Source organism: Anopheles moucheti, chromosome 3 (assembly GCF_943734755.1).
Source record: "Anopheles moucheti chromosome 3, idAnoMoucSN_F20_07, whole genome shotgun sequence".
Taxonomy (NCBI): domain Eukaryota; kingdom Metazoa; phylum Arthropoda; class Insecta; order Diptera; family Culicidae; genus Anopheles; species Anopheles moucheti.
Window position 1 is genome coordinate 89473098 of NC_069141.1, and position 27828 is coordinate 89500925.

The 27828-nt window shown below is 43.1% G+C and overlaps 3 protein-coding genes across 5 annotated transcripts; 2 read left to right on the top strand and 1 right to left on the bottom strand.

Moving 5' to 3' along the window:
- Positions 1–3577: 3577 nt before the first annotated feature.
- LOC128304874 (uncharacterized) lies at positions 3578–4303 on the top strand. The gene is made up of 4 exons (XM_053042115.1): positions 3578–3730; positions 3810–3938; positions 4007–4138; positions 4214–4303. Exons 1-4 carry the CDS (start codon positions 3578–3580, stop codon positions 4301–4303), a joined length of 504 nt encoding a protein of 167 aa, XP_052898075.1.
- A 957-nt stretch (positions 4304–5260) lies between these two features.
- LOC128300823 (uncharacterized) lies at positions 5261–6083 on the top strand. The gene is made up of 4 exons (XM_053037027.1): positions 5261–5428; positions 5496–5621; positions 5685–5813; positions 5873–6083. The coding sequence occupies exons 1-4, from the start codon at positions 5261–5263 to the stop codon at positions 5972–5974; spliced, it is 525 nt and encodes a 174-aa protein (XP_052892987.1). The 3' UTR covers positions 5975–6083.
- On the bottom strand, positions 5993–27682 carry LOC128300822 (tetraspanin-9). 3 transcript variants are annotated; one of them, XM_053037025.1, is made up of 8 exons: positions 27596–27682; positions 26567–26910; positions 8000–8066; positions 7734–7925; positions 7296–7490; positions 7074–7228; positions 6888–7002; positions 5993–6822 (listed from the first exon to the last, which is right to left on the bottom strand). In XM_053037025.1, exons 3-8 carry the CDS (start codon positions 8060–8062, stop codon positions 6679–6681), a joined length of 864 nt encoding a protein of 287 aa, XP_052892985.1. In that variant the 5' UTR covers positions 8063–8066; positions 26567–26910; positions 27596–27682; the 3' UTR covers positions 5993–6678. The 3 variants fall into 3 exon arrangements, with proteins under 3 accessions (XP_052892985.1, XP_052892986.1, XP_052892984.1); XM_053037026.1 differs by having other exon boundaries at positions 27507–27676; XM_053037024.1 differs by having other exon boundaries at positions 26567–27676.
- Positions 27683–27828: the final 146 nt, after the last annotated feature.

Consider the following 27828-nt stretch of genomic DNA (forward strand, 5'->3'; position numbering starts at 1 on the left):
TCTTGTCCGCCATCTTGGCCGCCATCTTGTCCGCCATCTTGCGCGCCATTTTTGCCGCCATCTTTGTTGCCATCTTTACGGTGGAAGGGGGGGAGGGGGATGGAAGATGTTACCTCTTGAGCAACATGCTCTCCTGGTATCGGAAATCTGAAAACAGCTGGTTTGTATGAAAAGTTAGTGTATAAACATTGCATACCCTACGGCGGAAATTGGTTGCAAAGATAGTGTATAAACATTGCATACCTTTCGGCGGAAATGGGTTGCAAAGTTAGTTTATAAACATTGCATACCTTACGGCGCAGTACCAGGAGCTACCTCTTCCGTGGATGCTCTCCTGGTACTATACATTCGAAAACTGGTAGTTTTCGAAGAAATTTTGCTCCACCAACGGGAAAGTTAGTGTTTCAACATTGCATACTTTTCGGCGGTTTTCGAGCAAAATTGCTGCAAAATTTTACTCGACCCACGGGAAAGTTAGTGTTTAAATATTGCATACCTTTTGGCGATTTTCGACTAAAATTGCTGTACAAGGTGCTACCTCTTCCGTGGATGCTTTCCTGGTATCGGAAATCGGAAAACAGCTGGTTTTGTATGGAATTTCGTACCAGCCGACGGAAAGTTTGAGCGAGATAAAGAATGCTTTCCGTTTTATTGATATTACTTATTTGCGATCGTTCTCACGTGTTTGATAGTATGCAATAGCAATTGTGATGGGCAAATTTGTCCCAAGCTGCAGATGTAACCACTTGAAAACCATGCTCTCCTGGTATCGGAAATCTCAAAACAATTGTGTGCGCGGCAACGGTATAGTGGTTTTCACAGTTGACCAGTTGATTTTACCAATGGACAAATATGTCAACTCACGTGGTCCTGCACATATTAATGTGAATTTCGATCGATCGATTAAATTTCGCGTATTAAGTTTGATGCTCCAATTTCAGGTCGGTTGTCCGTGCGTCAAAAAATACAAGAATTTCTGGGCCGATCTCTTCGCTCATTGTGAAGACACTTGCGATCATTTCGTCACATTTACACTTGCACATTTACATCAGTATGAAACACACTATGTGCTCCTCAGGCACAATTTGAAAGTCAGTAGCAAATTATAGGGATACAACACCACAAAGCACTCACTAATTTTTCTCAAACAAACTGAGTTTTCAATGCAAAAAAACGAGACCGCTTTCAGCACGCACGACAATGTTTTAGCAAGACTACTGTGATAGGTTCTTCACTGGACATCGTTTTTATATCAATGCATACTTGATTTCTTCAAGTATCTTTTTTCGTGTTTTTTTTTTAATTTAGATCATCGATTTCGCGGCGATAATCTCCAACTGCAGTATTCTACAAGAGGATATGATGAAATATTTGGACAGTGTGGGATGGGTGGACATAAGCTGGACATACAATCCAGCTTCGATTAAGTAATAATCAAGAAATACAGAAATGGTATTCCAAAAACCATGAGATATGAAATATCAAACGGAACAGAGAGTTCTTATGATTACGATATGATTTTATTTATTTTCTATGACAATGCTAGCTATGTCGTAATACACTGACAGATTGTGTCGGTTATAACATCATTACCGGCTTGCAAACTTGCAAAAATTGTGACGATCAAAATATTAAACACAATTCCCCACCACAATACTGTTGCACAACATGCAGGCAGGACATGTTCACGGTTCAATCGATGAGAGAAAACAATACCACACCACGAGAATCGCAATGGCAATAGCTGGCGAATATTGCGGAACAAGCATGGTTTATATTCTAGCATCTAACGGTAGGATCATTTACGAACAGATGAAAAAATATTAATATCTTTAGGTTGAAAATCCCGTTCAAGAAATAGAATACATTAATAAGTTGAAGTAAAAGTTTACGGGGCGGCCAGATGGTGTATTGGTAGCGCAGCCGGTCTGCACAGGACCACGGGAAAAAAAATATTTGGACCACCAAATCTTCGTACGCAGCACTGACTATGCTACGGGTAAATAAATTTAAAAAAAAACTAGAAATGGTAGGCTTACACTGCATACTTCTCTTGCGTAGACGTGTAACCGGGCCGATATAGCTAATCAAATAGAAACAAATGTTTTATATAACCAAGGATATATAAAATACAAGGATATTTTCGATATACCAAGGATATTTTCGATCAATTCTTTTACCCTTTTTAATTAGATTTTGTGCTATACATTAAATCTGCTGTTAAATTTCCAAAAAATGCACAATCGGCACAAATTGTTTGGGGCCCCCAACACGGCGAGGCCCTAGGCGACCGCCTACTCCGCCTACCGTTTGATCCGCCGCTGGTTAACATGTGTTTTATAGCATAAATGTTGTTGCAAGTAAACACAAACCAGGGGTATTTCGGAGCAAACCTCATGAGAGAAGGGTTAACAGCTGATTGGACGAATTTAGTGGTTAACCCTTTTGGGCGAAGCTTGTTTGTATTAAGTGCTAAAATATTTATGTCACTATTTTATTAATTTTTTTGTTTATTTCGTTAGAACGGCTGGATAGTCAGTCCTTGCTACGGGGGATTGATCCGGATGGGATTTTGGTTCGGTCCGTTCGCGTGAAGACCTGCTCCGCTACCATCATGCCACCGATCCATTTATATCATTATTATGGCAAAAAATAGCACAACAAGAGAAACTATCTCCTCTCGTTTTTAATATTTTAGCTCTTCCCCCTTCTTGTTTTTATCAAAAAAAAAAAACATTGGAAATATACCTATTGAGGGTTTACAGGAATCCTGTGTGAATGTGACTCCATGCCGCAAGCAAGCGACGAACCTTACTCGCATCGGGAGAGCATAAACCTACTTCGTAAAACGGTCAGTGAGTCAGTCAGTCAGGCATACCGACCCATCCGACCAGCTCGACTGCATAACGCATTAAGTAATCGTTGCCATAGGGGGGGGGGGGGGGGCCATATCACCTCACCTGTTTACTATTGGGCAAAGGCGAAAAACCGCGCAAAAGCCGGCTTACAATATGGGCACCGTTTGGCCGTGGTTTCGAAAAATCGAGCCTCCCCCACCCTTAAACACCACATGGAGCTCATGGATGCCGCAGAACGGTGGACTCCCCTTAGTGGACTAAGTGTGTCGCTGTCGATCGTAGAAGAATCGCGTGCGGCTTGTTAAGGGAGTGGAAAGCTTAATGCAGAGGTGTGACAGAGCACCAGAAGGGAAGGGATTGATTTTATTTATTTTCTGTAAGCCGGTCGGGTCACATTGCTGTTTCTTCTAGATGTTTTTGTGAGGATGGGAGAGTGAGAAAGAGTGAAAGATCGATTCGGAGCTTAAGCTGCTCAGATTGGATGGTGTAGGGGACGAGACTTACTTGCCAGACTTGGTAGAGGTGCTGTGCGTTCTTTTCACTTTCAGTTTCAATCGTGCAGTCAGTTCGAAACGTTCGTTACTACAAACCCTTTGGATAACTTCGGGACATCAGGTGTTTGTTTAAGTTTAGAAGTTTTACTGTAAAGAGCGTGTAAATAGGCGAAAGGTTCTTAGTGTTTTCATAAGTTACAGCGTTGAACTACAAGCAAAAGCAAAATGATTGTACGATCAAGTGCTATTCTGTCGATCGTTGGTGCATTTTTGCTAGCAAATGGCGCTCCCTACGGTGGTGGTCACGATGATGGCAAATTTCGTGACAAAAAGTACGACGAAGAACTGAAACAGGTGTCCAAAGTGGGAAATACTTACGTAAGTGATATTGCTGCCAGGGAAAAACAGTCTGCCAACAACAGTGAAACGAATGAGCTCATTGCAATTTTTGGGACAGGTGGCCGCACTGGAAATATACGACAACCCACCAGACCTGGACAACGCCCGAAAGGAGGTGGACAATTTTCCGTCCAACATTTACAGCAAGTACGACAATGTGCAGCACAAAGTGAAAAGCTTTTTTGATGTAAGGGAATTACATTAAGAAATTTGCTTCGTTTGTTAGGCAAATGATCCAACTTTTGTGCATTGCAGGCTGAACCCATTATCGATAACATCCGAGAATCGGACAAGTACGGCAACACGGGCGATCAGTTCTATTTCATCACGAAACCACTGGTGGAAACGACCGCCAAGGTGAACATGTTCATCAACTCGGTGATAGCGGTAAGGGTTGCAAATTATGGCAGCGAGATTGCGTTGCATTGCTTTTAACCAACTGCAAACTGTTTTGCTTTGTAGGCACCGAAGAAGCTGCTGGATGGATTTAAGAAACAGGCCAACGAAAAGCTGAATGACGTTGGTGCCGGGTTGGTTGGACTGAGGCGATAAGAAGAGATGTAGCTAAATTATTATCAAAACCAAGCAAACCTATTTTACAGTAGTAGGGAAATGTATGTAAATATAGTGAAGTCATAAGGTGCCCAATCTCCAAAATAGCTTCTGTAAAGTTTTCCTACATGCGTGATATGCACAATGCCATCGTTTGGATACGAGTTTTAATACGAGTCACCTTCATCAGTTACAGTTTAGCAAGTCCAAAAAATAAACTCGTTGTAATTATGGAATAATTTGTTCAACGAAGCTATTATTTTCCACTGTTGAACAATTGAACAAACTAACACCATTACCTGAAATCGGTCAGAAAAAATTAGGAAAACTGCATCTTATTCCACCTTCAGCGCATCGTTCACGCCTCGCAAATCGAGGCCACGAACAGATGCACTATCCACCCCACTTCTACCTGCAAAGCCGGCGACTGCAAGCGTGCAAATCGTCATCATCATCATCATCAACACCACCGCCGAATGATGATGGAAAACCCAAACATTCATCTACACTCAAACATCCCTTCCATTGGCCATTGTTGATGCGCATACAAAATTCGAGTGTGTTGCGTTTTGCGTTAGATAATCGGACACCGGCTGGCCTTCCAGTGTCTTGGGCACTCGTCATGGAACGCATTGTGCTCGCCTTCTCCACGCCGTTAGCTAATATTTGTCGCTATTTTTTCTGCTTCTCTAGCCTGCTCTGCCTGCTTTGAAGATTTTGGAAACGATCCGAGGTGGTGGAACAATTTTGGGCTAACGATGCTGAGATACGTTTCGGGGCAGGGCTCGATCGGAGATGCCGAACATGTCAGTACGTACGGTTCGATCGAACTGATCAGGTTTGAGTTGGAGGTTAAAGTCTCTGCGTGGTGTCTGTGGCGTACTCGTTTATGAGGTTTCGGAGTTTTCTAATTGGATCTTTTCTAATCAAAAATACTCGCGGATGTTTGACTTCGTGATGGAGTTTCGTCTGCAAACAAGCGTATTGTTAGTGATATCCATTTTGTCGCTCGTAAATCAGTTCCAATGTTTCCCCCTGCCGGGACATAACACAGGCGAAGTGCAGGCTAAAATTCAAGCTGACCGTGAGCTGCTGAATACAGTGACGTACGTTGGAAACAACAAGGTTAGTGTTTTCGAAGAACCCAACGTTGTTTGTGGGTAGTTTCAGCAAGCATTACCATCCCTTGCAGGTGTACGGATTACTGTCTAACGAACAACCTGCAATGCGCGAAGCAAAGCTGGAAAAAGAAGACCTTGATTCTAGCATACTGACGAAGCTGGAAAATGTACAGAAGAAGTTCGTCGACAAGGGCAATGTAGGAGCACAATTAGTTGTGATATTGTGTATAGCAATTCAAGTTGTCCTCATTACATTCCAGGTTCCAGCACTAGTTGATCAAACGCAGCAGAAAGATTACTTTGGAAATCACGTTAAGGATGAACCACTGTACAGAGGCTTCGTTGGAATAGTCGAGCAGCTGTCCAATGTCTTCAATGCAGTGGTTGAGGTAAATCATAACGTTTCTTTCTGGAAAGAAAAGAATCTAACGCGCATTCCCTGTTACAGAAAGTACCTAAAGGAGCAGTTGTAAATCTAAACAAGAGCGTGCTCAATCGTCTCAATCAAATCGGTGCCGTTCTGGTGGGGTTAGAGGATGCGAAAAAGTAGTGAACCCGTTGTGTCGCTTTGTAGTAATTTATTCGTACTGTAAATACTTAACGTTCTATCATGCAGATTATTTTCTGAGTAATCGTTCGGGAATGTGTAACGGTCGTTTTACGAGGCGATCCTCTTACTTTTCACTTTATCCTCACTCAACTCCAAGGAAGTTTAACGTTTTTGGTAGTTTTGGTAGGCAGTTGCGCGGAATGAAGGTTGGCCAGAAAGCCTTATTCTAAATCAGATTTGTATAAATAAAACTGTGCAGTATTCTACGTTCTACAGCTAGAGCACCCTACATCGATCACAAATCAGGGAGTGTGTCCCTTTTTGTGTGTCGTACTATATAAACTATAATTGGTTTCCATTTTGGTCGCTCTAACGTTTTTCCTGCGAGTCGTGTTTATCGTTCAATTTAAAATGGATTGTTATGTGGATTCGCTTAATTTCCCGCTTCTTTTTGGCACAATCGTTAGACATACAGATGTTACTGTATGCAGCAAAGATCACACGTGCACTCCTCCGCACGTATATACAACCATTTAGCCACTGCTTCCCGAACTATGGGAAGCCGTTCAGCTACGTTTCCCGTTTCAAGACTGGTGAGTATTGTTGTTCTATCGTGTTGTGATACTATTATGCTGGATGATGATGGTTGGTGAGTGTGATTGAGCTTTCAATCCACTGAAGACCAATCATCCTCAGTCATACAGTCAGTCCATGTCCATGTAGGTGGGGCTAGTGCCATTGCGGTTGAGTGTGGTGTCCACGGTAGGTGAATAGGATTTGTACGTTTTCGAGGAACGTTTGTGCTTGACGGTACAGAACAGTAGCATGGATGATATCAGACCGAACAACTAGAATGGTAAGGGATTATGTAGTAGAGAGGACTTTCACTTGGAAAAATTTCTATCATCCCTACCTGTAGGAAGCCTATTACTAATACAACCGTGCCCACTATGTGAAGTCGCTGTACGAACCACATCTGAAGAATCTGACCGCAGCTCTTATCCCATAGGAGTGCAGGATTTCCAGCTCTGAAAGAAACCAAGCGATACAATTTAGTTGGCACAACTCCCCTGAGAATGTCTCCACTAATGGTGCATACTTTCGGCAGTCGACGTTTGCTAGCTCATCACCAGATCCTTCCGAAAACATTGATCCATACTGAGAGCGACAGCAGGACTGTGGCACCCATCGCTCACTGGGCCAAGCACTGATATCGTACCAATCTTCGTACGATGATACTCCACAGCATTGTAGCTAGGAGTAGAAAGAAGATGAATTGATCAGTAGCTGAAGATTTCTCATACAAAAAGGTTCTACTTACATCCACCTGAAGGTTATCCCAAATAGCAGCAACGGAAGGAGTTAGGAAACCTCCACGATCCGACACATTGTAGTGCTTCTCGATGCCATACTTTAGCTCCTGTGTCAACATACGTCCAATGCCTCCTCGGAACACAAACGCCAACGAACCTAGCAAGAACTCGCTGAGGAACAATAGTACCACCAGTGTGAAGTACTGAAAAACAGATAGTGAAATAGGAAAGTTTGTACGAATTCTTAAGTTGATGTACAATACTCTCACTTTCTTTCTCATCTCGCCTAAAAGTATGCAATCGACTGCACGGGAGCTTCATGAAGAGTGCTCTAATAACACTGTTCGCATACTTGAAGGCGTTTTGATTGAGAGACCTAATCAAATCGATTTTCATTGATAGAAGTAGTACCCTTTTGGGGAATGGTTTTCCCAAATGCAACTTACAATAACTAGGAAGCATCTTGATTGGAACCAAGACCCACAGCATCCGAAGAACGCGATCACGAAGCTGACCACACCGACCGTTATGAACATGCAGTCAGCGCTGAGTACGGCATGGTCGGGTAGTAGTGTGGCATACCCTGGATAGGCAAAGTGAAGCCACACGCCTATCGCTAGGAATCCACTACCGCAGAGCTTTAATGAGTAAGAAACACCAATAGATTAACATACGGGGAAGGTTTAATAATTTAAAGGTTATTGCTACCTACCCATATGAGGATATTGAAGGAACAAAATGTCCGCCTTATGCACGTGTAACCAGTACTGCCCATAGTTCTGAAATGAATACAATTGAAAAAATAATTTTGATATATTTATTCACAATAAAGTTTATTCACGTACGATGCATGCATGCCTCAATAGGAAGCCCAATAAATCACAATTCAACCTGCCCGGACAGCGGAAACTCCCCCCTCACAACCTGTCCCATGGGGGGGGGGGGGGGGGGGGGAGAATCATTAACTTTGATGATCCAGATCCTAAACGTGCGGATTCCCATCGTGCATTTGATGCTCCAAAACTACTCTGTCCCCAAGCGGTAGGTTTTTGTATTTATTCCCATCCCATTCCGTACTAATGCACACTGATATGCAAAGCAAACTGCCCTCCCCGAACAGTCTGAAGAGCTTCCTCTACCAAGCGCTTACCCACAGCCTACTGCCATTGTGGCGGATGTGTTCATTATGTTCCGTCATTTGCATACTGATGCGTACTGAATGGGGGAAAAGAAGATACGATCCTCAAGTTCCCCCACTATGGGAAGTCGCACATTCGTTACAAACACGGATACAAAAAGGTTTTTAAACGTTTTCTTCCAATCACCACCCGCGGGAAGGCCTGAAGATGCCACCCTAGCCGAGGGAGCTTTTCTTTTTTCCAATGTACAAAGACGCTAAGCCCGAAACAAATGACAAGCCTTCCGAAGGCGAAGGTAACAGATCGGTGAGATATGAATTATGATGGTTGTGCGTTCCACAATGGGCTCAACATTAGCGCCCAATTATGCACCGTTGGGCAGCAAATGGTTTAGGCTTAAATAAAAGGGCCGAAGTATCCGCCGGCTTTTGACAGTTGGACTTTGTTTTGCTTCCGTTTTTTTTATTTGAATATTGGTTTCGTTGGCTGGATGCCGACACAAAAAGGTCGACACACAATAGGTTTGATTTGATATGCCTCTTTTTATGATAATTGATATGGATGCTTACGGGTTTATTAAACCCGCTGAGCTGATTAAAGATATTGGGACATTACATTAATTATGAGAGTTTACGAGTGTGTAATATCACTTCCGCTAAGGGATGTTTTGGTGATGGAATTTTTGACGAAAGTAGCTTTAAAAAACTTTCCTTTAAACTTCATCCAAGAACAGTCTCACCCTAGTATTGTACTTATGACGTTCCAGTGGTAGCTTGAAGCTAGCTTTACAAATATTTCATTCGGCTTAGCTGGTAGCTGTATGTCATATAAACGACGACTTAATTTCAAATTATGCAAAAAACATGTTGTTCATCTCTTTTGCCGATTAGTTAAATATTTTTCCTAAAATAATACATTATTTTAAATTATTAGTTTGGAGAAAATGTTTTCTCATTTTGCGATCACAGCTATCGAAACATTGACCATCGATTAGAAAAGAGCTTTTACGATAAAAATGTACTCCACCATAGTCTACTCATTATTGAGTCATTTACATAAATAAACCCGCAGAGAAATGCTGACATATTTTTAGCATAATTGAAATAAAATGTTCCATTTGAAGTTTCACGTTGGGAAGGCACATCTATGTAACTGTGGCAGTTATTTTGATCTCCTGGCCACCGTGCATATCATTCAACTCATCGCATCTTCGATTAAATACCGTTCCCATCGGTTGGCTCCCAACCATCCAAATGGCCATCAATACCCAAACAATACACAAAACCCTTCACCACTAATTACTCCACTAAGCTGGCCCCTTAATGGAGGGGCAACTCATCGATGAGCCTTTCACAACACAGCCTTTCGTCAAATCGTTACATTTCTTTCCCAATACCCATCGAAAACCCCTCCACACTGTAGCCAATGCTGTGGCCGACAAATATTTTCTTGATCTTTATTATAAACTATTATTAAACTCGTAACCGAAGGAGCAGACCTTTTCACGTTGGCTGTTGGATCCAGACTGAGTTGTGCAGACTGCTAACGCTGCACGGTCTGTATGTGTGTTGTATCCGTGAATACAATCCCTTGCATTGTTTTCAGTGCAACTGCTTGCGCAGTTGCGCTTGTAAGGACGGGGAACTGTATTCCAGGAATTGCTGTCGTTGTTGGGGATTGCGACTGTTCTCTATGTGCTATTGTCCTCTCTTGTTCTCTATGTGCTGATGCGTCTGGGAGTTGTGGCCGGTTCGCCACAATACTCTCCCCTATGTTTTTAAGAACCTGAGTGGGATCCTCACGTGTCGTCCTGAGGATGTAGTGCGAGGTTCCAGTGAAGGTTTACCAGGAATATCTTGCTGTTGTTCGTTATGTACGAATGCTGCTTTAAGACGGTCGATGGATATGGATGAACTTTTTCCGTTGATGTCTACTATGAAATATTTCTTTTTTCGCCGAATGACGCGGTAGGGTCCATCGTAGGGTGGAGTTAAAGGCGGTTTGATGGCTCCGGTTCGAATAAAGACATGTGTGCAGGTTTCCAATGATTTTTGGACAAAAGGTCGCTGTGTAGAATGATGGGAGGTGGAAGTTGGCTTAAGCTTTGCCATTGTCTTTTTTAGATTTTCAACGAAATCTGTTGTTGGCTTGGTGCTGGAGTTTTCGTTGGTGGCAAAGAATTCCCCTGGTAGTCTAAGCGATGTACCGTAGGTTAATTCAGCTGCAGATGCTCCTATGTCGTCTTTGCATGAAGTTCGCATTCCGAGTAATACTATTGGTAATGCTGATGTCCAACTGGGGGTGTTGTGACATTTCAAAGCTGTTTTGAGCTGGCGATGCATGCGTTCTACATGTCCATTTGCTTGAGGATGGTACGGTGTAGTACGCAGATGGTTTATTCCAAGAAGATAGAGAAGTTCTTTGAAGAGTTCGGATTCGAATTGTCTGCCTAAGTCTGTTGTTAGCTTGCTTGGTACGCCAAATCTGGCGATCCAACCGTTGACAAACGCTTTTGCTACTGTTTCGGCAGTGATATTTGGAATTGGCATAGCCTCGGGCCATCTGGTAAACTTGTCTATTATGGTAAGACAATATTGATTTCCCTCAGATGGTGGCATAGGTCCAATAATGTCCATATGAATGTGTGTGAACCTATTGTCTGGCATGGCTATGTGTTCGATCGGTGATCTGTTGTGACGTATTATCTTCGACTTTTGACATGGAATACAGTGCATTACAAAATGTTTGCAATCACGCCGTATTGCTGGCCATACGTATGAGTCGGATACGAGTTTTGTTGTCGATCGAATGCCAGGATGAGATGCACCATGAAACTTTGATATGATCTGCCTGCGAAACTCTTTTGGAATGAAGGGTCTGATTTTCTGGGTGGATATGTCGCAGAAAATTGGTGTCGATGTTAGATGCGTTTGGAATGTCTTTAAGCAAAGCGATGTGTTCGGGTCTGTCAAAAGATGTTGTAACTCTGGATCTGTTCGTTGCTTTACTGCTAGGTCTTCGAAATCTATTGGCTGATTATCGATGGATTCTAAACGGCTTAACATGTCTGCTACTTGATTTTTTGCTCCGGAAATGTGTCTGATGTCCGTGGTGTATTCGCTGATGAAGCTTAAGTGACGTTGTTGAGTTGGACTTGCACGTTCCGGACGTTGTTGGAAAGCTGTAACTAATGGTTTATGATCGGTAAAGATGCAAAACTCACGACCGTCGAGATGATCTTTGAAGTATTTCACAGCTTCGTATATTGCGAGAAGTTCTCGATCGTAAGTGCTGGCTTTCTGTTTGCTTGCGCTTAGCTTACGAGAGAAGTACGCTAGTGGTTGACGTTCATTTTTCCAAATTTGGTGCAATACAGCTCCGATTGCGTTGCCAGATGCGTCTACTTCCAACGCTAATTTGGCATCCGCACAGGGGTGAGCGAGTAGAGTTGCACTAGCTAAATCTTGCTTGCATTGGTGGAAAGCTTTTGTTGTATCTTCGTCCCATGTCAATGGTGTATTGTCGTTGCGAACATTTCCTTGCATCATGTTTTGGAGGATTTGTTGGTTCTTCGCTGCGTGCGGTATGAAGCGACGATAGAAGTTTATGGTTCCCAGGAATCGTTTTAACTGTCTGGCTGTTGTTGGCTGTGGGAAATTTAATATGGCTTCTACCTTCCTTTTTGATGGTTTGATTCCTTCAGCAGTAATCAAATGTCCGAGAAATATTACTTCATTAAGTCCGATTTGACATTTAGCTGCGTTGATGGCTAGTTCATTTTCCTTTAAACGTTGAAAAACCTTACGAAGATGTTCTTTGTGCTGTTCAATGCTGCTAGAAGCGATGCACAAGTCGTCGACGTAAGGGAAAACAAAATCTAGATCGCCTAAAATGTCGTGAAGATGTCGCTGAAGTGTCTGACCTGCATTTCGGAGTCCGAACGTCATGAATTTAAATTCGAACAATCCGAATGGTGTGGTGATAGCGGTTTTTGGAATATCTTCTGGTGCGACCGGAATCTGGTGATAAGCGCGTTGTAGATCGATGCACGAGAATATTGTCTTGTTGTGGAGAATGTTTGAAAAGTCCTGGATATGAGGTATTGGGTATCGATCTGGAACTGTTATAGCGTTTAAGCTCCTGTAATCGCCGCAAGGACGAAATGTTCCATCAGCCTTCTTGACCAGGTGTAGAGGACTGGCCCAAGAACTCTTGGAAGCTTGGCAGATTCCTTGTTCCATTAAGAATCTAAATTCAGCTTTCGCTGCTTCCAGCTTATCAATGGGTAAACGACGTGGACGACAGAAAACAGGTTGGCCAGTAGTAATAATTTGGTGAACAGTTTTTGCACTTGTTTGTTTGCGATTGATATTAAGCATGGTGATGTCTTTGTACTCACTTAATATTTCCGCAAATGGTGATGTTGAATCATACGATTTGATGACTGGCTCGGAAACGCTGCTGATGTTTGATATCTCTAATCGTGTGGTGTTATCGATGATTTTGTTTCGTCGTATATCTACCAACAGATCGTGGTGGCTTAAAAAATCAGCTCCGATGATGGGTGATTTCACATCTGCTATGGTGAATAACCAGGTGAACGGACGACGCAGGCCAATTTTGAGTGTAAGACGTTTTGTGCCGAACGTTGCTATTTTTGTTCCGTTTGCTGCGAAAAGATGTTCTGATGAAGGATTATCGCGTTCCTTTAGTGTTGGCGGAATAACGGAAACGTCTGCACCTGTGTCAATCAGGAAGTTTTGGTGTGAAGCTTGGTCCAAAATATGAATACGGTTTACCTGTTCAAGTTTAGTGCAGCTAGGCTGCACACCACTTAGTTTTTTGGAACCGAAGTGAATTGGCACTTTTTTTCTGGATTTTGATGATTCTCACACTTCTTTGCTGCACTACCATAGCGGCGATGGTAGTAACAGATGAAATAATCACGCTCTCGAGACTGGCTGCGATAATTTCCGTTGTGTCTCCCCGGATGACTGTTTCGTCGATTCCATGGGCGCCGATGCTGCTCTCTTAGTAGATGATCAAATTTCTTGCTTAAGGCGGCGATTTGCGATTCCAGTGATGTTTGATGTTGGATAGGTGATGTAACTTGTACGGAATCTATTTCGTTTCGGGGGGCTTCCATGATCTTATCGGCAACCTGGGCTTGTTCGTCTAAGGTAGCCGTGGACATGGCTGCAAGAATAGAACGAACTGTCGATGGTAATGCTCGCATCCAAATATTGGCCAGGATTTTGTCACTGCATCCTACTCCACCAGTACGTCGCATCTGTGTGAGGAGCGAACTAGGTTTTTGATCACCCAAAGTTACTCCTTCTAACAGGGTGGAAATGCGCTTTGTTTCAGATGGGTGGAAATGAGCCACGACGTCGGTTTTCAGTGTGGAGTATCGGGTCTGGGTTGTCATTTCAGCACAACGAGAAATGGTCGAATATACATGCTTCGCTCGAGTGCCAAGTGCTACTATTAGAGCGTTGAATTTAGTTTTGTCTGCTTTTATGCCGTTCACTTCAAACGCTGCTTCGAGGCAGACAAACCATACATCCACGTCATCGCCGTCGAATGGTGGATAGTTTATCTTTAGCAACTGTAGCTGCGGAGAAACTTCATCCTTAGTCAATGTATTTTCCGGATTTTTCGTCGCATTTTGGGTGTCCTCTTGGCTCGTTGATTTGGTTTCCGGATTCATTTTCACACGTCAGGTTACTGGCAGCGTGGTTTCGCGGGTACACGGTTGTGTTTGTCGGGCGCGGGACGTGTTTTTTTTTTTTTTGTCGGGCGCGGAGCGCGATACGCGAGTTGGCTCGTTGAACGCACTGCGAGGGTGCTGCGTGGGGCACCGTTCGTAAGGATTGCCACGTGAAACACAGGATCACTACTATAATATCGTGGAAGATCAACTATGTAGCTTGTCGGGGAACACTAATAAAGTTTGTCAGGGGTCACCAATGTAGCCAATGCTGTGGCCGACAAATATTTTCTTGATCTTTATTATAAACTATTATTAAACTCGTAACCGAAGGAGCAGACCTTTTCACGTTGGCTGTTGGATCCAGACTGAGTTGTGCAGACTGCTAACGCTGCACGGTCTGTATGTGTGTTGTATCCGTGAATACAATCCCTTGCATTGTTTTCAGTGCAACTGCTTGCGCAGTTGCGCTTGTAAGGACGGGGAACTGTATTCCAGGAATTGCTGTCGTTGTTGGGGATTGCGACTGTTCTCTATGTGCTATTGTCCTCTCTTGTTCTCTATGTGCTGATGCGTCTGGGAGTTGTGGCCGGTTCGCCACAACACCATGCGAACGGGCGTGTGCGTTTACATTCCACAGCGACCACGATGCGTGCCGCGTATTAGCACTCGTTTGTAATTAGTAATTAGCTGGACCAATAAGTATCCCCAGCGTCGTTACTCCCCGCTTCTAATTGACCGCAGTCGGTTGGCGGTTTCGGTTTCAGTGAGATTTTTGTTGAAAGTGAAACGACCCAGTGGGTGGCTCAGTTTTGGAGAAATAAACAAAAAAAAACTTTCCAGCCCATCCTCCAACTCCGGTTTCGGGAGTGGCCGGCTTTGTGAATTTTTAAATTAAAAAATGCACTTTTCTATCAAACGTTTAACGCAATTATAGCCTGCCTGCCAAACGAAGAACGAATGGGTGTATCAAGCAAGGAGAAATGCTTACACGGTGGAAAATTACTGTGCATAAATGAGGAATAAGCAAAAACAACAGCACAGAACATACATTTATCGAGAAAAGAGGTAAATGATCCAACGTTTCATTTGATGGTATGCCATTTGCGTTCGCGTGTGCTTTTTTTAAATTAGCATAATTTCAGGCGCTTCCGTTCGCTCCACTACCACTTTGCGGGGGGTGTACAACACACGAATATTGACCTCATTTCAGGAAGTCCATGCCAATTTTTCCCTCTGTAGCAGGAAGGGTAATGCACTAACATTAAATTTGCTGTAAAAAATTAAAAGCATACGCACTGTTATTAAATTTACGCCCTCGACATTAATTTACACTGTAAAAGAATCCCTTTCGTTGAAGTCGATTCAAAACCGGGAACTGTTTTTCCCGGACCAACGTTTCTCACCCTTTGTCAAGGCTCAAAGAATAAAAATGGATCAATCTGGTAGATTCTTTGGACGAGCTGTTCATGAATAAAACATTTCCCGTCATTTTTGACAGACCCCTTGAACTTGAAGTTGGGCAGAGAGATCGAGCGAGATAGAAGATCATCTAAAACCTCATAATGATGATTGTGCGTGTGAGCATTCCTTCTAAACATTCTCTCAGCCATCGTGGTTTTACATAACTAACAGGTAATGCCTTAAGAATTTCAATGACTATACATCTTAACGAAAGAACTTCAATTCCTGAGACGAGTTCGACAGTTCTTTTGCTGTATAAATGAAGTTTATATTGGTTTAAAATCTACATTTTTAACCAGCACCAGGCCAAAGGTGTTCCAACTCACAATTATTCGCTAGACAAACACATTCCTAAACAACGAATGTCTTCTCTGTGGATAGCTCAAAGCATCAGCAGAGTAAGCAATTACATTACCCAGCTGGTCGAGTGGTTCACACAGTTAACCTCCCCCAACCGAAGGTACAGTTAGTACCGGGGCAGTTACAGCGGTCAACAGCCCGGAAGGTTCAGGCCAGAACCCGTTGGAAAATGCCACCATCCGTAGCGAAGATTGCGCGTAGCGAATCGGTCCAGTGGCGGACCTCCGGGTGGGGATGGGAAAGTATCTAGAAAAAAAAAACACCATGGATAATCTACTTTATCACGCGCAATTGCCGGTGCGTGAACGGCGTAGCGACAAGGGCCATTTTTGGAACAACGGTTTGGGACACATTCCACAAGCCTGAAGCCACGGCTTGATGGATTAGAGAGGGGTGACGTTTGCAGATTGGCGAATATGGTGACGGAAGAGAAACATGGGAACGATCTTAAGGAAGGCGTGCAGTGGAAGATTGATTGATCTGCGAAGGCCGAACCCAACGGGAGCGAACTTTTGAGTACTGAAAGCTTGTGTAGGCTGTACCCGATCGATCGTATCCAGTAATAGGGAGATTGATTACTAGAAGTAACGTTTAAATGTATCGCAATCATTGTTGTTTAATAATTGTGAACCAATTAAATTTTTCAATTTCTAAATAAATTGAGTTGAACAAATTTCTTTTGTGCTTAATTGAACGACTTGTAGGTAAAGTTAAAAAATACCTTCTACAATAAGAAATTAATCCAGAGTCATCCCTCCTAGAAGAAGTACTAAAACAATATTAAACTTCTCCTAAGGAAGAGATAAGTTCTTCCAAACTCTCTATTATATGTTTTTATTTGTTGCTGAATCACTGGAATATTTCAATGGCAATTGATTGAACTCAAAATTTAAACATGTTATACTAAGCACGTATTCTAACTATCAACATCAATGTTCAAGCAACAAAGCAAACCGCTTCATTGTCACCGAAACCATCATGAAATTCATTTTGCCTTCAAAATCAATCGCAATGTGCCCCATTATGCAGATTTATAGTACAGTTTACTGTTCTAATTGTAGCACGGAGAGCTCGGAATCTGCTTCCATGCGCAAACCAAGCTAAGCATTATGTCATCACACACCGGTCACGACACGCTCTGTCCATCTGTCCCACCGAAGTCCAACTGCATTACGTCTCGTGTAATAAACTCGGCCGGTCTCCGGCTGTCTCCGGTCACACGATGCTCGGTCACCGCTGTTCTAGTTAGTGTTGCGGTGCCCTTTTGCTTCGGCAATAACCATAAATTCTTCCATCATCGTAACACTGCTACACGGTTCGGGGTTCAGCACCGGACCGGGACGGAAATGCACATTTGCACTCGTTGCAACATTCAACGCCCGGACCTAAAACGCGCACACACATGTACGCACAGCTTGTACAACACCGTTCCAGACAAGATGACCAGCGCTAAAGAGTTTAGGTAAACAGAATGAGTCTATGCACAGGGCGTGAGTTCCCCATCCGAGAGGAAGCCACCTCAAAAAGGTCTGTCATTTTAAAAATCGTTTAATAGTCACCATTCACCAGCAAACCGTTTACAACTGCTTCCTCGCGTGGAATCAACTGTCCCAGTTCCAACTGCCTACACACGGCAGACACGAAAGACAAACATTTCTCCTGACACAGTTTTAACTGTGGTCACGTCGTGTGCCGCAGCTACTGATTTACCGTCTTGGCGCACAAAACTGGAAATGGAAACATGCATCTCTGAACATGACGACGCTGATTGCCGGGTATCGTTGCAGTGCGGGTTAGCCTGTCTTATCAGGCACAGTATACATTAAGACTTAGTTGGGACTGTCCAGTTGCCTGTCAAGATATACAAATTAATCTCAAGGGTACGCTTCACGCTAACCTTGGTCAAGTTACTATGAGATGATCTCAATTAATAGTTGAGGGGAATAAGTGCCTTTAGTCGTACCTATGGTAAAGGCAGAAGTACAAGACTTCACCAACAGAACTCCAAAATCTCCACTTAAAGAGTTAGGTAAAGAAAGCAAGGAAAACATTGACTTTAACAGTAATAAAAGTGCGAAGACAGCAACGAAGCGGCAACAAGAATGGGGGAGACTGTCTCACCACAAAAGGCTAGCCCATGTTCATCATCGTAAATGTCATCAGTGCGCAGTGACATCTTAACCCACCCAACCCCCGGGGGTGGGTGTCCGGTCAATGATGCTCATGTTTGTTCCACATTTCTCCACTCACCAGGAAAGCAAATACCTTCGGCAATGAAGATTATAACTCGACAATGTTAAAAGACAAACATGGTATTTTCTTTCCCTCTCTCGAAAGACGGTCGATCGGATGTCGGTCCGTGCCCGAAAGAGTCTTAGACGCAAAGTCTCCATTACACCTGGAAGATGTGTTGTACGAAAGGCACACTGAAGTTGAGCAACGAGAGAATACACCACGGAGAAGAAGCATCAAACACCACAAATGGGCAAATCCACAAACCTCCCGGCCGGTTGCTGTCAATGCGTCCCAGTCCCCATTTGGCCTCCTTTCCTGCTGTACGAAGACACCAACTGGAGACACAACACTGTCAGATCTTTGTCCATCCACCGGTGGAAGAGTCGTTTAGTCACCCCCGCCGGCAATACGAAAGCGAAGCCAAACATTTCTACAATCCCTCGATAAAAGTCCCAACGTCCCTCGGAAAAGCCAACCCGTGCGATACCACCCTCGCGTTGAAGAAGGTTTTAGTTTCAGCCGAGGAGAAGAAAAAGGGCCATCTCGGTTTGAATCCACCCGGTCAGTTGATCCAGTTCTCACCTTTTACGAATTTGGGTCAGTTCGTTTCTTGGGTGTTGGGAAGATCGGGGTTTTCAATGGGTACGAAAGGCATAGCGAGAGATTCTTGCCGGTGATAAGTTTAAATAGTGCGGCCGTACATTACGTGCGGCACAATCAAATCCCATAAAACGGCACCGATTGAGATCTAAGCAATCTAAGAAGTTTAGTGCAAACCTTAAGTGAAGGGAACATAATGCGCTTATCTGAGTGTCCGGTGGCCCTAGGTGGTGGTTGAGGATGAGTTAAAAGAGCCATTTTCTGGCAAAAGGCATGAAAAATGCTTTTAGCAAAAGGGAGAAAAATCAACACCCCCAGTTACCGCAAACCCATTGTGAAAACATTTTCCCCGCGCTGCGTTGTTTCGGGAAAATGGACGGTAATTAAATGAGAAGATGGAAAAGTGAGTACATCAGCGTAGGCAAAATTAAAAGCAATCATTTTTTTCTGATGCTGTACGGAGATGAAGAAATGAACACTCACGACCCGTCATGAAGTCGTACGGTTGCTAAGGAAGCGTAATGCAGGTCGAAGCAACACCTGTTTGAAGATGAAATAATGTGACAGAATCACTGCTTCACCCAACCCTGCTTAGGTGGTGGGCTCTCTTAGCTTTCCAGTAGGAGACATTCATCATTCAAGTTTAATCTTTTACATAGCGCCAGTGGAGGATCAATCCCCTTGGAGGCTCAGGGCGGAATTTTTAAAGGGGGGTCCATTATTCTACTACGGCATTATCGGTGTTAGGGAGGTGTACTTTAAACTCATGTACTCAAACATGATCAAAGTGGATGCTCTCCTGGTACTATACATTCGGAAACTGGTAATTTTCGAAGAAATTTTTTTTCACCAACGGGAAAGTTAGTGTTTAAATATTGCATACCTCTCGGCGGTTTTCGACCAAAATTGCTGTACTAGGTGCTACCTCTTCCGTGGATGCTCTCCTGGTGCTATACATTCGAAAATCCTGGTGCACTTTCGTTTATATTTTTAAGTCACAAAGTCGATATTCTTCTCTGCATTTAATTTATCGCATCACAAATGTTTTATATGACCAAGAAAAATATTTTTGATCATTTTTTTACGTTTTTAATTAGATTTTGTGCTATAAATTAACTCTGCTGTTAAATTTCCAAAAATCGCACAATCGGCACAAATTGTTTGGGGTCCCCGACACGGCGAGGCCCTAAGCGACCGCCTACTCCGCCTACCGTTTGATCCACCGCTGCATAGCGCTTAATGATTAACGATTAAATAATATAGCAATAGTTTCCCATTATTTTATGGAACTCCCTGGAACTCAAACCATAACACTCCCACTAATACCGGGCTGATGAAGGATGGGAAAATCGGTCTCGTAAAAGGAAGACATGACACTCTTTCAATAAACGAAACAAAAATGTACGAATCAAATGTGAATGTGAATTAGCGTGCAGTAAAACTTTACGGTCAGGTATCATTTGCCGAGCGTGGAGAATTTTATAACACGTCTATTTTGAAGCCAGGAATTCACCACCACCAGAGCCCCAAGCGCATCTGCTTCTCCGTTCTTCGGTGGGAATTCTCTTACAACACAAAAAATACTCCACATTTGCTGCTTCCTTTTGTCCGGTGCATCTACGGAGTTCGTGTATGATTATGATGTAGAAAATGTTTTATGCTGCAGATGAAAAAACTCCACAAAACCATGCAGTGCATATAAATAAATAAAGGTGGTCCATCAGGCACCGACACCGAAACACATGCAGCGAAAAGTGAAGGAAGCAAAAGCATCCCAACAAGCAAGATGTGTAATTCTTGCACACATTTTTCCTTTCACTCGATCTCATCGATCGATCGAGAGAGCGTGTGTGAAGATGCACTGGTGGTGGGCCGCAGCAGTACGTAATCGTTTGTTTATAAGTTTTCCACGCAACGTGTTGAAGGGTTTTTTGTTGTTGCTTTGCTTGCTGTTGTTGTGTTGTGAAGCAATTTTCGCACGTGAAAAACATCTTTTCCTCAATCCAGACGAAGTAGAATGTTTGCGTCCGACCACGTTCGTAACACAACGTAGACGTGAAGATTCACACATTACCGATCGGTGGCTGTGTAAAGCATCATCCAGCACAGTACGGGGTTGTGTGATCGTGTTGACGTAAAGATCACCTTCCTTTTGCGAGATCATTTTAGTGGGTGAACCAAAAATAATGGGTTCTCATTTTCGACAAAACTCATCTTCACAGCGCCACCCTCGTTTGGGCCCAAAATTACGCAACCGCAAATCTGTCTTCCCGGTCACGAAAGACAAACATTGGACAATGTTGTAAATTCAGCAGTGGAAAAATTGCGTGCAAAATTGTCATTAATAATTTGCCCACTTTCTCCCGACGCCCAAAAATACGGGCTACATCATGAAGCGGAGTCGTAGGTCTTTTTTTATTTTATTTTCTGCTCTTTCGCCCTAGGGCAACTCGAAAATGGGTAGATTAATTTTCTCAGCTACTGACCGACGTGTTGAGGCGGCTGATGACGGCTATTAATAATTTTCAACGCATTTGGCGCCGCTTCATAAGTTCCCACCGTATGTGATCAGCACCTCAGCCATTCAACAATGCTTCATCGATGATTCGATTAATTTCCAATGAATCACTATTTTTCATCAGTAGTTTGATCAGTCACTCTAAATTGGTCTTCTTTTCCTTTTCTTTGCAGTAATCATTTTGCCTCGACCCGGTTACGGTTCCATGTTTTTGTTTATTATTTAGCTAAAGGCTGCCATCATTACGCAATCGGTTTCACTTTAGATGGGCACTCGGACGGATTAGGCATATTGTACTCTAGTGCATTATGCAGATTTACGTGGCGTGTTGAAAAACGGAACTGGATAGAGAGTAAAGCTTGTTACATAAAAATAACCATTCGGATACGGAAATTAATCATCGATGAGCATTTATTGCCTTTTTGAGGTGAACCGGTGAGCTCAGTACTACTGTAAACAATGGCCACCGCAAGCGAAACATAAGAAGCGATGCGAGTGGAAACTATTGAAGGGCGTACATAATGCTTGGTTTTATATTTAAAATAACTTTTTTACATAAGCATTTTCTCCATATCGTTATGTTGCACTCTAACACATCATCTAACTACCGGCTTCCCACCTCCATTATCGATGGTATCGATTGGGTGGAAATACTTTGGCACGAAATTAAATCGCACCAATCTATATGCGTTCGTGTTGGGCCAATATTCCAGCACGAGGAAAAAATCCATCCACGATCGTGCAATGGTCAAATGCAGCAGGCGGCGACCTAAATTGTGTCGGAAAGTTGAAACGAACGACCCTTTTTTCTAGCGCTCCAGCTTCCGAACCGTTGCGCAGGGTCAATTTCCGCATCATTAACACCCACCGCGACCGGAGATGGATGGAAAATGTTGATACACAAGTGATCCCCTTTGTCGAGATCGTGCGCAACCAATCATTCGCACCATTTTGTTCCTTTCACGCGAAGAGTTTTTGTGTTGTTCTCTATATAACAAACTCGTAGTGTAGTACTCATTGGGAACTCATGTTAGTGAACTGCCACTATAATTTAACATATAACGAAAGTTGAATCGCTTCTCTGTAAAATAGGCCCAATTATGACGTTCGAAAAGATACAATAACCTGACGGTCATAAGAACAAAACCCAATTTCAAGTTAAATGAACTGCTGTTTGGTTTTTCATTTAAAAATTAGTATGAATCAGTAATCAACATAGCTGATTTGAGTTGATTTTACCTTCTTGAAACCACAAAAAATATCTCTTATTAATCCTTAAGTATCAAAGTCGATCATTACTCACGTTATAATGAGTAAGTAATTTTATAGCACCGAGATTGACCAACCCTGGATCGGATACCATTTGATTGCTGTGTGCCAACAACGTGTCTCGTCCGCTGATCACGTTTTAGTTAATCCCTTTTACTCACTGCTCACTCCAAATTCTAGCAAAATGCTAAAGCGAATTAAAAGCAAACAAAGAGGCACGTCCGGCTTTTACAACTGATGTGATGGTGGGGTGGTTCTATCGTTTGTTTATTGTTGTTGTTTGCATACAGACACAACCCCCCCCCCCCCCCCCCCCCCACCCACTAAAACACGCACAATCTTGATTGTTGTTTGTTGCAACTTTCAACCATCCAACGACGCTTTCAATGCTTATTTTCCCTTTGACCATTTTAACCGAGTAAGTAGAGTAAAAATTTGTCCAGCACTGTACTGCTGGTCGCATTCTATCAGAACCAACGCACGATTTGGCGCGCACGGCATATTTCATCATCGTCACGATCGTGCGCCACCCTGCCCAATCACACCCTACAGCAGACGTCCAATCTCGTTCCCTTTATTGTTGGCTGCAATCCAACATCTATATTTCACCCGCGTTTGCAGCGCGTTCGGACGCGAAAACCTCAATGAGGCGACAATTACCATAATAATTCAGAACAATTTACTCGAATCAATCCATTCGCAGCTGCGCAAAGCCACTGCGCATGCGAATGGGATGTGGCGGCGGAACATGACGGCGATGGTTTTTTTTTTTTCGCGCGATCAGCGAGACTAAACGATCGACAAAGAGCGGTTGAACAGCAGAACGCATCTTAGATCGTATCCCATCTTCAATGCTGTGCCCCAAAACCGGCGTGTTTTTGTGTCTGTACTACGACACGTTTTTGTATTCCGTTCTTTTATGTATGATCACCGCAGGTATGATTTGGTGTGATAACCCAAGCATTACCATAATCCTCGCATCGATCTCCTCCCAAACTTCACCACCATTTCGCAGCAGGACGGATGGAACCAATTTCATGCTGCGATACGATTGCTGCAGTTTTGTCAGTGTGAGCGAGAGTGGGAAAGAAGGCGCTAGGGAGCAGCATAGGAAAAAACGCGAACCGTATGTTCAGCGCCTCTTCGGTTGTTAGCTTATCAAAGACCCGTTGGTGCCGTGTCAGGCTCAGGGTCAACCTGACCCTCAGCATCAGACCAGTTTGTGTAACCGTGCTGCAGCCACCGGAGAGGAGGATCATGCTAAAAAAACGTAAACGTAAACCATTCAACAAAAAAATCCCATTTGGCTGATGATCCTCTAGCAAACCTCCCCACTCAAGAGAGGGTGTTCGCAACGTGTTCGTTGTGGCGATAGGAAATAGTTCGTTTAGCAGAATATATTGGCAATAAAAAAGACACAATTTTAAAACAGGGGATGATCTCGCTGTGGAATGGATTTGATGGACCAACAACCAGCAACAAAAAAACCCATCCAAACATAGTTTCAAATGAAAAACAGGTTGTTAATATCGCTTCGTTGGAGAGAGTTTGTGGGGATGAAATGATTTTATTATTCGTGGAATTTGGGTCCTTTTTCTGATGTATAAAACAACCATAAACAAAATAATAAAAAAATCAAAACCGTAAAAATTCTTAAAATTAAATGAATTTATGTTATGGGTGCCGTGACCAGCATCCGGTAAGATTTTATTTGACCAATAATGGATGCTTCAAGGGAGAAAGAAATGTTTCAAACTATACAAAATAGAGTAACCCTCTCGTAATGTGCAAATAAATTTGTAAAAACAGTCACATGGATGCATTTATTTTGCAGTCAAACTTTCGTCTCATTTATAGCTCGTTCAGGGCAACCAAACACTTCCACTTGTGACAACCGGTTATCAAGATGTGCGTCTAATTTTGCAATCAAAAACAATCAAACTAATGATCAACAGCTAACTCCAGCTCCCCAGCGCATAACACTGCGGACTCGCGTATAGTTTATGTTACGGGATGTGTATGAGGGCTCGTACACACATACATTGTACCACCAACCCCTCCGGTACACTGTAGACAAATACAGCAAAAAAGGGTCTATCAGCTGGCGGCATCTAAAATATCGTCATTCTATATCTTGCTCTGTGTGCGGTGACCAGATCGAAGGGAAACGAATTTCCTATAAAAAAACGTTTAACTTTGTTTATTTTATGATTATTTGTTTGTATGATGATAATCCCCCAAACAAGCGACATCATCCGCTTTTCATGACTACGCAGTGATTCTTATCGGTCATGTTTGTTCATGTTGTAGTTCAGTAATTTTTGTTAAGCTTTGTTTACTATCTTATTCACTCGTGTTTTTAAACTTCCATGTTAGAACACAGTGTTACAAACGAGTGTATGATTAATTTCTCCACTACTTTAAAGCCTCAAACGTATCAGGAACGTTGACAGTCCAGAAAAACAACCACGTTTCGCTACGTATTTCACGATATGGCACAAGCTGAACTTCGGGGTAGTTTTTGGTGATTTATGGTATTGGAGTGTTTCGCACAAACTTTCTCCTGTTGTGTGTTTTGTTTTATAAATTGAAAACCCTCATCAGAATAAAAGTATTACAACCTTTGTGTTGTTTTATGTTGATAGTATACGATGATCACACTACAACCGGAACAAAATCAAGGATCAATCGCAATAAACGACCCTGTAGACCTTTCACTAAACGATCACAGTCCGAAAAAGCTCCGTCTGCATGATCGTCATCAAATGGAACGACAACAAATTTGATGCGATCACCATCTTGTCGCAGCTATGGCCATTCAAATCGTGCCCACCACAATCCATATGTGCATTTGTTCGTTTCGTTATCGGCCATTAATATTCTGCGAAGAAAGCGAAAACAAATGAGCGTCGCACATACGTTATGCTTCACTTTCTTCTCACCTGCGAAAGCTTTCTTTTTCTTCCGCCGCAGTTTACCGGTAGCAGTAGGTTTGTCGTCTGGGTGTATGCTTCTTCAACCGGCCCGTACCAACTCCACAACCAGCCAAAACAAACAAAGAAATTGCTACACACTCAAAAAATAAGCGTTACCCCTATCTGAAAAGCAGCTCATTCAGCATAGTAGCTTTATAATGTGGCTCTTAAACTTTGCATTTGCATGACACGAAAAACCTCCCCCTTTCGGTAATCGTGGCCGGAAAAGCCGCCCCATGGCCATTTTCTCTTTCCGTTTGGTGAGCTTCATGGCACGAAGCAAGAGGAAGGAAGCTGCAGCACGAGCAAGGTGGTCAAATCATCGACACACAGTGCACAATAGCACCAAACGGCACCAAAATGATGCTGAAGAGGCGAAACCGAATTGCGGAAATAACGAAAGTGGAGAAATAATGGCAGACAAATCAAACAAACAACTGGCAGGCGTGGACCGAACGGAAACAAACAAACTTCATGCGAGGACCCACAATAACGGTGGGTAGGCTCGATGCCCAATATGGCGTAGTCTGACAGTAATATGCATTTTAGGAACAAAGCAACAAGTTCCTAAGTTAGGCAGCGTTTAAAATGATTTCATCCATCCATGCTGAAATCAAATTTGGTTTCCCAAAAATCACTCCTTTGCGGGGAATGATATCATGGCTATTTTAGCATGTTTGGTGGTAATAAGCAGCCATCATGTTTGGATGCTAATTAAAGGTGTTGTGTCACCAGATACTGCGGTGCCTAAGCGGAGCTCTTCTTCGTACATCTATAGTATCAATAACTCCATCGTGTTTCTTAGTAAATCGATACTGACATGAAATTCTAGAAGGTCTTAAATGATGTATGAAATAACTAGAATGGAATACAGAAAACCATGCAATTTCTGCAAGTTTTTTTCCCCTTAAACTTCAAGGATTTAAACGAATGGTAAGAGATGATGGTTGGGAAATGAACGCTGGCTGACTGTGATACTCTTCAAACTCTAATGATGATCCTCACTTACCAGTTTGTGTCAGTTGAGCTTCTTACGACGAACTTCACAACGATGTTTTGGTCTCGTATCGCCAACAACTTCGTAGCTCCTCCGATGAGGTTAGCAAGGGTTAGAATTACAAACACTTCGATTGAAACACCACCCGGACACTGGTCAACATCGAGAGAGACCCGGACCCAAAAGTGCGAATGACAAAGGCCAATTGCACCCAGTAACGTTGACGACGAACGGGTCGAGAATATGTCCACCAACTCGCACACAATCGTATACCGACAATTGCACTCGTTTATCGGCTGCAATGTTGCTGCACCCCTAAACACAACACACGCGTGCCTCACACCAATCACATGCACCTGTGTATGGGTATCAAGAACAAAACAGAACAAAATACACAGGGAAAAAACATTAATCATGCATTAGACATGTAAAACTGTCAACCGGTGTACGCTTCAGAATCAGAAGCACTGAATATCGCATCAGAAGCACTGAATATTTTCACACATCCACGTAGTTAGCGATTTCAACCATACGTCATGGAACGATCAACACTAGTTTTGTTGGCTCTTTTGATGATTAATGTGCCGTGACGTTAGAATCTAAGCTTCCAGCACATCCAAATCGTTGGTAATGAAGCTTGTTTTCCGTGGCTGGCACCTTTAGAAAACAAATAAATAACAAACGCTCATGCACGTGCACTCATTTCCTCGAACTGCATTTCATCTGCAGAAAAACAGCTACAACACTTGTGCCGGTTTCGTTTTCTATTCTTTTACAACTATCCGACTGCATATGCATTTTACTCCCGGAACTCCCGCAAGTTCTGCGCCAGTAGATCACGCGTAGAACGAAAGACACGCCGGTATGGTAAACGTTTACAGAAGGAAGGGAAAAAAAACCTCTGTTTGTAGGGCTCACTTGCGGCTACTTGCAATTCTTGTCACGTACGTACCCGCACGCATGCACTCACTCACGCAACTAGGTTGCTAGGGGTTGTTTTGGATACTTTTTCTTTTGAATTCCGCACGCTTGCTTGCTCACCTAGCAATCGTCGAACATGGGAACGGACTCGTACGGAAAGCACACCGAGTTTCACGCGGAACGAAGCGCACACAGCATGCTTCCCGGGGAACGGTTGAACGTGAAGTGCGCGTGTGAATGATCTTACCTCTTACTGGCACGGCAACGGCAAGCCGGATTCGGTGATCATCGCGTTCACTCACACACCACCAATCAAGCTTAGCGAACAGTCGTAGTAGGCTTGTTTTGTGACA